A 12,684-nucleotide genomic window follows, 5' to 3' on the forward strand; every position below is an offset into this window, starting at 1 on the left:
ATGATTGTTATTCTTGCTGATTGATGCTTCCCTTAAGCAGTATGAAATGTCCTTCTTTATCCCTTCTGACTAACTTTGACTTGAAGTCCACATTATCTGATATGAGGATGGATACTCTGGCTTTTTTGCTATGTCCATGTGCATGGTATGTTTTTCCCATCCTTTCACCTTTAGTCTGTGGGTATCTCTTTCTATGAGATGAGTCTCTTGCAGGCAGTATATTGTTGGATCTTTCTTTTTAATCCAATCTGCCAGTCTATATCTTTTGATTGATGAGTTCAGGCCATTAACATTCAGGGTTATTATTGAGATGTGATTTGTATTCCCAGTCATTTGGCTCATTTTTGATTTTTGACACAGCTTTGTTTCTTCTTTATTTGGCTATTCCTTTAGGCTAGTTCCTCCCTTTGCTGATTTGCATCATTGTTTTTCATCTCTTCCTCATGGAATATTTTGCTGAGAATGTTCTGTAATGCCGGCTTTCTTTTTGTAAATTCTTTTAGCTTTTGTTTATCATGGAATGATTTTATTTCGTTGTCAAATCTGAAGGTAAGTTTTGCTGGGTATAAGATTCTTTGTTGGCATCCATTTTCTTTCAGGGCTTGATAAATGTTGTTCCAGGCCCTTCTAGTTTTTAGGGTCTGGATTGAAAAATCTGCTGATATCCGTATTGGTTTCCCCCTGAATGTAATTTGATTCTTTTCTCTCACAACCTTTAAAATTCTGTCTTTATTTTGTATGTTAGGTATTTTCATAATAATGTGCCTTAGTGTGGGTCTGTTGTAATTTTGTATATTTGGGGTCCTGTAAGCCTCTGGTACTTGATTTTCCATTTCATTCTTCAGATTTGGGAAATTTTCTGATATTATTGCCTTGAATAGATTGTTCATTCCTTTGGTGTTTTTCTCTGTGCCTTCCTCAATCCCAATAATTCTTAAATTTGGCCTTTTCATGATATCCCATAATTCTTGTATTTCTGTTCATAATTTCTTACCATCTTCTCTATTTGGTCAACTTCATTTTCAAGATTAAATATTTTGTCTTCAATGCCTAAGGTTCTGTCTTCTAGGCATTCTAGCCTATTGGTTATGCTTTCTGTGGAGTTTTTAATTTGGTTTATTATTTCCTTAATTTCAAGGATTTCTTTTTTGTTGTTGTTTTTTTTTTTTTTTTCAGTATCGCTAACTCTTTATTGAAATGATCTGTTGCTTCCCGTATTTGCTCTCTTAACTGCCGATTGGTGTGATCATTTAATGCCTGAATTTGCTCTTTCATCTCATCATTCAATGCCTGCATTTGCTCTTTCATCTCTTCGTTTGCTTCCCTGATCATTTTAATTATGTACATTCTGAACTCCCTTTCTGACATTTCTTCTGCCATGCTGTCATTGGGTTTTACTGATATAGCATCTAGGTTTGTTTGGGACATTTTCTTCCCTTTGTTTTCTCAATATTTGTCAGATATCAGTGGGACTCTGAGATATTACAGATTTCCTCTGTAGGTTTATAGTGTCCCTGTAGATTTCCTGTATACCATCTCCTAGCCTTCAGTAGCCTGAAGTCTTGGAGGAACTTGATAATGCAGTGCTCCCAAAGAAAGCTGCCGCTGGGTCTGGGGGTGGGTGCTGGCTGTGTGCAGAAAACCTCTCACTGGGCGGGCCTGCTCCGAGCAGCTGCCTGTGGACCGGGCCTGCCGCAGGAGGGATCCTGGCTGTTCACAGAAGGGTAGCTTGGCTGCTCGGGGAAGTCTCTCGCTGCCTGGCCCTGCTCTGAGAAGCTGTCCACTATCTAGCCCTGCCGCCCGGGCCAAGCTTTGCCCAGTGGGAGAGACTCACCCAGCGGCTCTGAGTTGGTCCGGGTCTCTCAATACCTCCCCTTCTTGAATCCTGAGTTCTGGAGCGACAGGAGATGCAGTCACCCTCTAGTGTGCCATCTTGGAGTCTCTCTCCACCATCTTGGAGTCTTTCCAACAAATCATATTGAGGGACATTATACTAAATAATTGACCACGACTCTTCAAAAGTGTCAGTCATAAAAGACAACAGAAGACCAAGGAACAAACTAGAGAGAGAGATGAGATTTGACAGTTAAACTCTGTGAAGGATCCAGGAACAGGGGAAGGGTATGAATGGAAAAATGGATGACGTCTGAATAAAGTTAGTGGTTTAGTTACCAGCATTGAATCATTATTAACTGCATGATATTTATACTTGTAACATGGTTCTGTAAGAGGTTAACACTTGGGTAAGGTGACTGAAAGGCTTGGGGGAACTTTGTACTATTTTTGCAATTTTTTTTTTGGGGGGGGATACTGGGGATTAAACCCAGGGTTGCTCTACCACTGACCTACATCCCTAGCCCTTTTTATTTTGAGACAGTGTCTTGCTATGTTCCCCAGACTGGCCTTGAACTTGTGATCCTCCTGCCTCAACCTCATGAGTCACAGGTGTGCACCACTGTGCCTGGCTTTGGCAACTTCTTTGTAACAGTAAAATAATTTCAAATTTAAAAAATAGATAAATAAAGACCAAACCAAACTAACAAAAACAAAACTCTTCCTCAACTTCGCATCTCCTTTCTTATCTCTTTGCTAAACCTATTTTCATTCCTCACTTCCCATTACTTCTCCCTTTCATTTTTTAATTTTTTATTCTTTTTAGTTCCCATTACTTGTCAACTCTCAACTAGCTTTTGCCCCCACTAAACCACTAAAACAGCTTTGTGTGGAGGACACCAGTGACCTTATGCCACTTCTTGGTGGCATTCGGTCTTATAGACAGTTCCTCACTGAAATAGAATCTTGCTTTGACCCACCCAACATAGCATCTCCTGGTTTTCTTCTTATCTGGTTATTCCTCCTCTTTCTTTGGTAATTATCCTCCTTTACCCAGCCTTCATCAGTGTTCCATTTAAACTCCTCCTGCGTATCTGTTTTTAAGCACAAAGTGTTTCTGTCTGTATCCACAGATTAATTACCATGTGTACACAGGTAAATCATGATTTTTTTTTTTATCTTCAGCCCTATATACCAGCTGCCTACATGACACATCCATTGAACTAAAGCCAACTAATGAACTAAAAGGCATTTTTTAAAATATTTTTTTAGTTGTAGATGGACACAACTTTATTGATTTCCATGTGGTGCTGAGGATCAAACCCAGTGCCTCACATGTATGAGGCAAGTGCTCTACCACTGAGCCACAACCCCAACTTCTAAAATGCGTTTTTAACACCAAAATATATGGTATTGTGATACAAAGAATTTTAATTTGTCATCTTTGTCTTCAAGGAGTTTGCAGCCCAAATATATAGAGGCAGGACTTATAATGGTCAAAGCCATGGGCTTTGAAGCCCTACATAGCTGTTCAAATCATAGCTCTACTTCTAGTAGTGAGATGACCTTGAGTAAATTATTTAACCTCTTAGCCTTAGTTTCCTCTTCTGTAAAATAGGGGTAACAAGTCTTTTCTCATAGGGCTGTTTCAAAAATGAAGTGAACTCATGTAAGTTAAAGCACTCCGTGGTACAGGCACAAAGTGTCTCTCTGGTCCTTTGCAGTGTGTCTAACAGTAGTGGTAGAGAAGTGCTGCAGTACAGAGTGGCATATGCAGGTGCTGCAGTAGCTCTGTAAATAGTGTTAAAAACAGATTTCTGATTAAGGAGACCCAGGAACTGGGATGGTCAGGGAAGACACTTGAAAGGTTGTGGGCCGGGAATGGAGAATGGATCGAACTTTTGACTAAAAACAAACTTTGATTACAAAAAGTAATGTACTAGGGTAGAATAGTAAAGGATCTGTAGTAAGAAAATAAGAATTTAAATCAGCTCTGCTTCTGACTAGCTAGCTGCAATTTAGGTGAGTTCATTTTTGAATATGGGTTTTATCATCTATAAGTTGTGGATGATGATATCCTAATCAGCTTATATCATCATTGTCAGTAAATGTGAAAATACTTGTTGTAAAGTATGGCATTAATTTTATTTGTTGTTGAATCAGTGTGCCTTATTGAATCTGGGGTGGCCTTCAGAATTGAAATCACCTATGTGTCAATTCATGTACTAGCTGTGACCTAGATAGCAAGTTACTTCAACTCTTGATCTCTGATTTTCTTGTCCCTGAAATGGGGGTAGTATGCCTTACCTCATTACAATGTTGTAAGGATACAAGAAGTTGCTGTTCACTTGGGGGGCCATCTAGTAGCCAAGCAGGGTGAGGCACTATGAATTGTAAAACTGGCACACAGTGCCACTCAGTCATTGGCAACATTCATGAAGACCAGCATTAACTGCCTCAGGATTCTGTGTGTTGAGTACGTGTATAACTAACATGTGACAAATCCTTATTTCAGATCCCATGTTAGATCTGGATATTCAAGAATTAGCCAGTCTTACTACTGGAGGAGGAGATTTGGAGAATTTTGAAAGACTGTTTTCAAAGTTAAAGGAAATGAAAGGTAATCTGCTCAGTTGTCTAATAATATTCCCATATTGATGTTCATCTATTTTATGTAATAGGATTTTATTTTGTAACTGCTGGATTGGATTCAAGGTCTGGTCTCAGCTGTCTTCAGAAAGTTAATCACTGTGGCAACTCCGCCATTCTCCATTAGTAAAATTTCCTGGGGAAAATTTTCCTTTCTTCGTTCTTTTTCCTCTTACTTTCCCTTCTCCTGCTGCTCTGTTTCTTTCAGTTTGTCTCATTAACATGGCATCTGTAAGATCCCCACCAGTTTACTCACATCATTCCCATCTGGAAAATTTGGAAGACTTAAACTTCCTAATAACTGTAACAACTACACCATAAACATGTCTTTGAAACCCATCTCCCATCTTCTACCGTTAGAACATCCATACACTCCAGATTCTCCTATGCTGTTAGACAAATTTCTTAAGATATATTTTCCCCCTAGACAAGGCTGCGACGCTTCCTCATGAACAAAGAAAGTTGCATGCAGAAAAGGTGAGACAATCAGTCAGGTATTTATTGGTACCTGCAAAAGATTCGGTGCTATTAATAATTATATATATCACACTTCTGTATTTCTGAGGGGTCTTATGGTGAGCTTTTCATTGGATATTAACATAACTAGTTTTAAGTATTTATATTATGTAATACAGTTACTGAAGTCAAAATAAGATTTTTCAAATGTATGTTGAGTGACATGAACTGTATTGAGACTTTGAATGTTTGCCTTCCCAACTGCTGGACTGGAAAACTCTTAGTTGTTTTGCTTTGTTATTACCAATGCGACACATGTTCTCTGCAGGAAACTTATGTTGGTGGTGGTATTTCTACATGAATGTGCTATAATTTATTTATCCAGCTCCTTTTTGGACATTCAGGCCAATAGTATGTATTTTTTTTTTGCCTTTATACATAATAAAACTGTGCATATCCTTTGTATACACATCACCTTTACCTATAAGTCTGATCGTATCCTTAGCATAAATTCCTAGATGTGAAAGTCCTAAGGCAAAGGGTGCTCCAGGATTTTGATATATGTTGCCAGAGGGCTGGAAGGCAAAGTGTAGAACTTTAGGTTCCAGTCACTTCAAGACATGACATGAAATGAGCTGGAATTGAGCTATTGCCTGAAATTTGTTGCGTGCATCTCTCCACAGGTGGCCAAAGCTTTCTGGATGGCAATTGGGGGAGACAGAGATGAAATTGAAGGCCTATCTTCTGATGAAGAACACTAAATTATCCCCACTAGGTTTGACTAAAGATGCTAGCCTTCTACCTGAGATATTTTCCTGCTCAACCTAGTAATATTTTGCTGTAATTCCCATTATTGTGTTGGCCTCCTGACTTGTTTTTAGTTCCTTTAATTTTAGTTGCTAGTAGGGAGTTCAGGAGAACTCTTTTCTTCTTCAGTGTTTGGGAAAGAGGAGTACAATAACAATAATGAATGAGAATCTCTCAGATACACATTTTTGTCCTAGGAATGGAGGTAGAATGAATCTCAGAGGACTGTGATTTGTCCAAGTTAAAGAAGAAAAGTGCCCAGCCATGCCTAACCAGGTTTTTCAGTAGCATTCCCTGCATTTACACTTCCTTGCTAGAGGTTGGGGGCATGTGCCATTTTCCCCACTCAAGGAATTTGCAGATCTGAGCTATGAAGCTTTTGCAGGGGAGAAAAGTGGCATCTCTCCAGGTTGGATTAGTGCTATGGAATGCAAGAGGTGTTGTCAAAGTCAGTGGCCCACAGGTTTATCTCTAATTTAAAAGGTGCTCTGGGCATTTTGTTTGAGGCAGTGTCCGAGCTCACGCTGCAGAGTATTGAAAAAACAATTTGTGGACTATAAGGAATGAGACAAAGGTTCCCAACTCCGATGAGGATAGGACAGACCCAACACTGAGCTGTTCTGGTGGTGGGGAGGTAAGAGAGAGACCCTCGTGGAATTCAAATGGGGCTATGGAAACTATGCTTATTATGAGATTGTCGTGTTGGCAGTATGAGGACACTTCTGTCTTATGTTCTCCCTGCTACTTAGATGCCAGGGCTGTGCTGTCAACACTTTAAACCTTCAAAACAAGGCAAGCATCCCCTTCTTTCTGTTTAAAAGCCAAAAAGACATCACTGCCAAAGTCGCAATGCCGGTGGTGGGTGAGGCTGTGAAGCATCAGGCTTGCATCCCTGAGCACCGTGTTTCACTCCTAGGCTCCATGGCCCCTCTGTACACTTCCAGGGCTACAGTCCTGAGGGAATGCCCTTGTTCTTTATTCCGACTCATTCAAACATGACGTGGATCACTGCAGGAAAGTCTGAAAGACAAAGGGGAAAGTACAGCAAATAAAAGTTCTAAGCACTGTAGAACCCCAAACAGCTGGTACAAAGAATGGAATGCTGCAGGGACCAGGCTGGAGCGATCATGGGGGAGACCTTTCAGTGACTGGAGAGTTCAGGAAGAGGTATCCAGGGAATAATGGAGGAGATCTTGCTTAGGAGCTTTTTTTTTTAACTGTTCTGAAAGTCTTTGAGTCTGTGGTTCACCACCATCCCATCAGTGGGACTGATATTTCTGTGGGGTGACTGTGCTTCTTTGAGGTGACTGCATTAACCGTTAAGGATGTAAACGAAGTTGGCTCTGTGGTTGCCAAAAATGTGGAATACATTTTTCTTAAAACATGGAAGATTTTAGAAAATATGTTAAGTGAAAATATGTTAAGCCACATGGTGAGGGGAAAACAGACTAGAAAAAGCTGTGAACTTGATTTTGTGGATTAAACAAAGCCAGGTAATTAAAATGATTTATTTATAAAATGCTAATGTATGCTGTTATGACTTGTTTTTCAGTAGGTGGTGTGAGTGGGGAAAGCCTTCCATCCTTTGTTGGGTTAGACATGTGTGGTGTCTAAAGAGTGTCTGTGGAGTCTTAAGAGTTCATCAAGCTCATTATTTTGGAGCACACTGTGCCTATGTATAATGTCTACTTATGCTTTTCTGACCTCAGCTCTCTGGGCATATTGGCCCCTTCTAGGGGACATAACAGATAAAGGTATCTAGTGGTATCTACTAATGACTCATGTTTAGAAGAGTGATGATGAGCTAACAGTGCAGTCACAACTGCCATCTTGCTAAAATGACCTCTGTGCGTGCCACTGCAAGTTACAGAATTCCAGCTGGGATTTCAGAGGAGAGATTGGACTTTTTCCCCCTAAATATTTTTCCATTTGTGTGTAATAGTGCTTGGCACATAGTATGCCCTTAATTTTAGTTGGAAGGTATGGTTCATGTTTGGTGAATATGATCACAAGTTTGAAGATCCAAGAGTGTTGGAACTAGGTAGAGACAAGAATAAACTTTTCTTTTCCCCAAGAAAATCATGTGTTATGTAATAATTTTAGAGTGATGAAGACATAAGATATTTTATAATTTTAAAATATGCTATCCTGCCAGAACATGAGAAGATTGACAGAACCAGTTTGCTTGCTCTCTATTTATAGAACTTGGCCACATCTAATTCAGAGAAGCAAGAGAATCAGGGAAGCTAGACTTAGATGGCTGAGTAATATGGGATGTGGTTCAAGGACCATGAGGCCATTCTGCAAACTACTTATAACATGAAATGTGATACATGGTTAATTTCATGTTCCCATTGTGGAGAGGTGGGGATAAACATTTTTTGCCATGGCTCATCAGATTCCTTTAACCTTGGCTAATCTCTTAACAATGGCCATTGAGAGAGCACATGAAGTGCCCCTTGCCCTGCCTTGGCCTGCCGTGGAAAACAGTCTTAGGAGAGTCACTGTCCAACAGTAAGATGAGAGAGAGCTCTGTGAACTATTCTGAGCTCGAAGGTTTGCTGATGCAAAGCTAAATTTAGCAAACATGTGTCTAGTGGGGTCAGGGGTTCTGATCCATTGAATGTTCTGATTGATGGAGACAGTTTCAGTGAATGCTCTGATGAGTTGGAATTTACCTTCACCTCTGCCCCATTTACCAAAAACAATTTAGCTATAGCATTGTGTTATTACATACCAATCAGAGGACTATAGGTAGAGAAAGTAAAAATAATCTGGTCAAGTGTACTGTCATAGCACAAGCTTGGTTTGGAAACAACACCCTATTAACTTTCCCATAATTTGTATGTCTCATAAAAGTAAAATGCTGAATATGCAGAGCAGAATTCTAGTGTTTGATTTGGATTCCACTTGGTATTAGCATGGTGATCCATCCTTGCACCTTTGGCATCTAAGTTCCTGTTGAAAGGGTCTTAAGAATTCTCTAAGTTTTATATTTTTGGCATTACCTGTGTTTGTTACGAACATCGCAAGTCTTGCTCTTCCTGTGGACATCCTTACTTGGATTTAAGTTCTTCTAGTATTAGAAGTATCTTGTTTGATTTTAAATTGTTCTTCAGATTTGCAGAATGAAGAATTAACAAAAAAGGCAATAATAATTTACACCTTTTCTTAGAACAGAGTCCCATTCTAGCTCTGTAGTGATTTACAGTTCTCCTTTGTTTCCTTTTGTAAAAGTTTTGACTCAAACCTGGCCCTAATGTTTACTACTGCATCTTTGGAACATGGGTTTGGAGGTGGAGGGAGGAAAGAAAAGTTTTCTTCTAAAACTCTTTTGTGTTGATAGGCCAAACACTCCCTCCTCACAACTACAAATCTGGAAGGCAAAAGCAGGTCACATGAAGCTGTTCATGCTCAGTTGCTAAGGAGGAAGCCTCCCTGCTTCACTCTTATGGAAGAGGTGGCCAATCATTGCCTCTGCCCTTTATGTTATCAACCACGTGGCTTTACTGTTACAAAAAAAAAAAAAAAAAAATGTGGGCTAAGTAAGGCCTGGGGTATGTACTTTATGGAAACAGCAGTGTAGTTTGGAAGACAGAAGATTCTTTTAATCTGAATCTGAAGTTCAAGGGCATGGTCTGTACCAATTGTGCCTCCCCAGGAAATTCTCAGGAAGTCATTAATGCCTGATGGATAACTAAACTACAGGTAGTATAGTTAGTTGCCCTTGAACTTATTCCTTCTACCCTGGTGAGGGCTGAAATAAGGATTCAGGGCCTAGCCAACCCTGTGAACCTTGCTGGTACCAAACTCAGAGTCAGGAATGAAAGAAGATACAGACTTGAGTAAAGGTGCAATTTCTCTTGTCCAGGAGGTCAGAGTCTTAATTCAGTGGAGTAGGGTCAAGGAAGACAACTTCACAAGGACAGAATACCAGGCAGAAATTAAAAAGTGCCATTACTTTACCACCCTTAATTGCTGTGGGAAGGAGTGCAGAGTGGAGCAGGCAGATTACAGAGTATATCTTCAAGCAGCAGTTCTCAAACATTAGCCCAGGTCACGATCACCTACATGGCCCCACCCCGGGGTTTCTGATTCATTTGGTCTGGGGTGGGGCCTGAGAATTTGCATTTCTAACATCTTAAGTGATACTGATGTTGCTGGTGCTGGGACACACTTTGAAAATGACTGACTTAGGGGAAATAATGCTTGAATTGAGCTAAAAGGATACAAAAACTGGGGCAGATAGGCTAAGTGGAAGCAGCAAAATTCTTAGGGTAGGTTTGTCATGAACGGAGATATGGAGGAGGCATGTTGGAAAAACCCAGGTTGTCCAGTTAAAGAACTGTGGGAAAGCCTACCTTGTACGTTCTGTACCTGCCTGAGATGACCAAGGAGCCAAACATTTTTGAACAGAGGAGGCATTCAACCATAATTTTAGGAATATCTGGCACAGTCTTGTCACTATCTGCCTAATTAATTAGCTGTGTTGAGGATTCTGAGGGTGAAACTGGACCTAGCGGTTTTTGCCATGGAAGAGATACAGAGAATGGTGATAATTTTGTCACACAGTTGCTAACTCTGGATCAGAGGGAGACCAAATTTTGGAATAGCTGTAATAAAAGATAATCACGGGGACTGGAGTTGTGGCCTAGTGGTAGAGTGTTTGCCTCGCACGTGTGAGGCACTGGGTTCGATTCTCAGCACCACATATAAATGAATAAATAAAGATTGTGTCGATCTACAGCTAAAAATTTTTTCTAAAAGTAATCACGAACCATATTTTGCTGATATTTCTATTACAATAGAATGACAGAAACAGATACAAAAGATATTCCTAAGGTAGAATGCACTAAATATGGCACTGGTTGATTCATTTGTTCAGCAAAATATTTACCCCAAAGATGCTGGGACTCCAGGAGTAAAACGTAAACCCTGCTCTCAAGAAACTCGCACCTTACACACAAATAGCACAAGTGGAAGAGACTTTGGTAATACTCATGAAAGGCATCACAAAGCGTTAGTCAGAGTAGCAGGCTGGACGGGTGGTGTGTACCAGAAGCCCGAGGAGCAAGGGCGGAGGCTGGGGAAGAGAGGAAAGAACATGAGCAGTCATGGAGAGGAGGTGGAACAGAAGAACCATGAGTTGCTGGGCTGCAGGGATAAGGCAGCGAGTGATAAGAGCTGGACAGGGACAGAGGAGGAAGGCCACATGTTCCACAGTAAAGACCTCAGCTTGTGCTGTGGACTGGGGATGTGAGGGAGGCACTACTGGGGGCAGTGTTCTAATTTGGATATGAACTCTCTCCCGAATACCCATGAGTTAAGGCTTGGTCCCCAGCTCATGGCAATTGGGAGGTGGCAGAACCTTTAAGAGGTGGGGTCTAATGGAAGTTAGGTCATTCACTGGATGCCTCCCCTTGCAGGGGATATTGAGGTCTTGGCCCCTTTCTCTCTTTGCTTTGAGACCACAGTGAGGTAAACAACTCTTCACGCCCCACACTTCTGCAGTGACGTACTCTACCACAGCCCAGAGCAACAGGACCAAGCAACCATGGGCTAAAAACCTCTGAAATATGAGTCAGAATAAGCCCTTTCCCTTATTAAGTTCACTGTCTTAGGTATTTTGTTACAGTAATAGAAAGCTAACACAGGCAGTGTGAATTCATAGGAACGCAGGCTGGAAGCGACAAGATCAGTTAGGAAGCTAGCACAGCTGTCCAGGTGTGAAGGGCTTGCTGTAGAGTGGAGGGAGTGGAGCAGAGTAGAGGGATTGGGGAAGCAAGACCAAGTGGGAGGTGGGAGCAAGGGAGCCAGAGACAAAAGTGACTTCCTTCAGTACAGGCTGGGTAAATGGTTGTGCCAAAAATGGGGGTGAAGTCCAGGGGATAGAGGTGGTTTAACAAAGGAAATGATTTGCGTTTGAGGTACGTTTGTCACTTGTACATGTTGGTAGCCAGCAGGTTGTTGGACATGAGTCTGAAGCTTTGGATTGATGTTCGATCTGTGGGTACTGATTCAGGACTGTTTAGCAGCGGTTTATGTGGCTTGAAATCATAAGGGAGAAGGGTCAGGAGCACATGCAGTGGTCTGGAACACCAGACGAAGGAGCCGGCAGAGACATGCTGGCCTGAGAGAGTAGATTTTGAGAGGACCAAGGAGAACTGGGAAGTTTGGGGCCAGGGTATTCCAAGGAGGTTTGCTCAGCCAGTGCAGCCTTAGCAAGGAGCATGGAGAGGACCTGGAGAAGGGGAGGGGAGGGCCTGAGAACTGGGAGGCAGGCAGGGAGTGGCGCGGGCCCTGAGAAAGTGGTTCCGTTTGGGGATGCCTGTTTTGGGTCACATCTAACAAGCTGTTGGAATTCATGGTCATATGGCTGAGCAGGAGGTGCCAATTTGAGAGAAATGTACATTTCATAAAACCTTGGAGAAGGCCTTTAGCAGGCAGAAGGGTGGGATAATCCCAAGGCAGGCGTTCGAGGCAGCTTACAGAGGCCAAGTCTGCAGGCCCCTTGGTGCTCTTGCCGTGCAGTGGCCTTCCTCCTGGCGAAGGAGTTAGACTCAGGTGAAGTCTTTAGGACTGCGGCAGAAGAGGTCGCACTGAAGCATGATTTGGCTCCATGTCTTCCTCTGCCCCCCAAATTCTGCTAATTCAAACTTATATTTAGACAAGGAAGAGCTTTTGAAGTCTTTTTCCTTGAGTTTATAATTCAAAACGCATTGTCACAGGAGCTAAGTTATTTGAACTAGAAAGTTTGGAAAACACAGTTACTTGTGAATATAAACTACCTGTGTCAGGGGGAAGATGAGTCTGGCAGCATTTAAGACAGTGAAAGTATGGAAGAGGCAGAGTGGGGAGGACGAGCAGAAGCATGGGGTGCAGGGCTGGAGGTGGTGGCTTCGGTCATTGCCAGGGGCCCTCAGGAACAAGGGGGGGGCG

The 12,684-nt window shown here is 41.7% G+C and overlaps 1 protein-coding gene across 2 annotated transcripts in view; it reads left to right on the forward strand.

The window, feature by feature from the left end:
- Aagab (alpha and gamma adaptin binding protein) overlaps positions 1–7,267 on the forward strand; it is a 54,781-nt gene extending 47,514 nt beyond the window's left edge. Inside the window, exons 8-10 of one of the 2 annotated variants that reach the window (XM_047541689.1) lie at positions 4,349–4,453; positions 4,910–4,959; positions 5,622–7,267. In XM_047541689.1, the coding sequence (XP_047397645.1) occupies positions 4,349–4,453; positions 4,910–4,959; positions 5,622–5,699 (233 nt within the window). In that variant the 3' untranslated portion in view covers positions 5,700–7,267. The remainder of the gene's footprint in view (positions 1–4,348; positions 4,454–4,909; positions 4,960–5,621) is intronic. The other variant, XM_047541690.1, reaches the window with a different exon arrangement.
- Positions 7,268–12,684: the final 5,417 nt, after the last annotated feature.

The sequence above is a fragment of the Sciurus carolinensis genome, chromosome 2 (genome assembly GCF_902686445.1).
Source record: "Sciurus carolinensis chromosome 2, mSciCar1.2, whole genome shotgun sequence".
Lineage (NCBI taxonomy): Eukaryota > Metazoa > Chordata > Mammalia > Rodentia > Sciuridae > Sciurus > Sciurus carolinensis.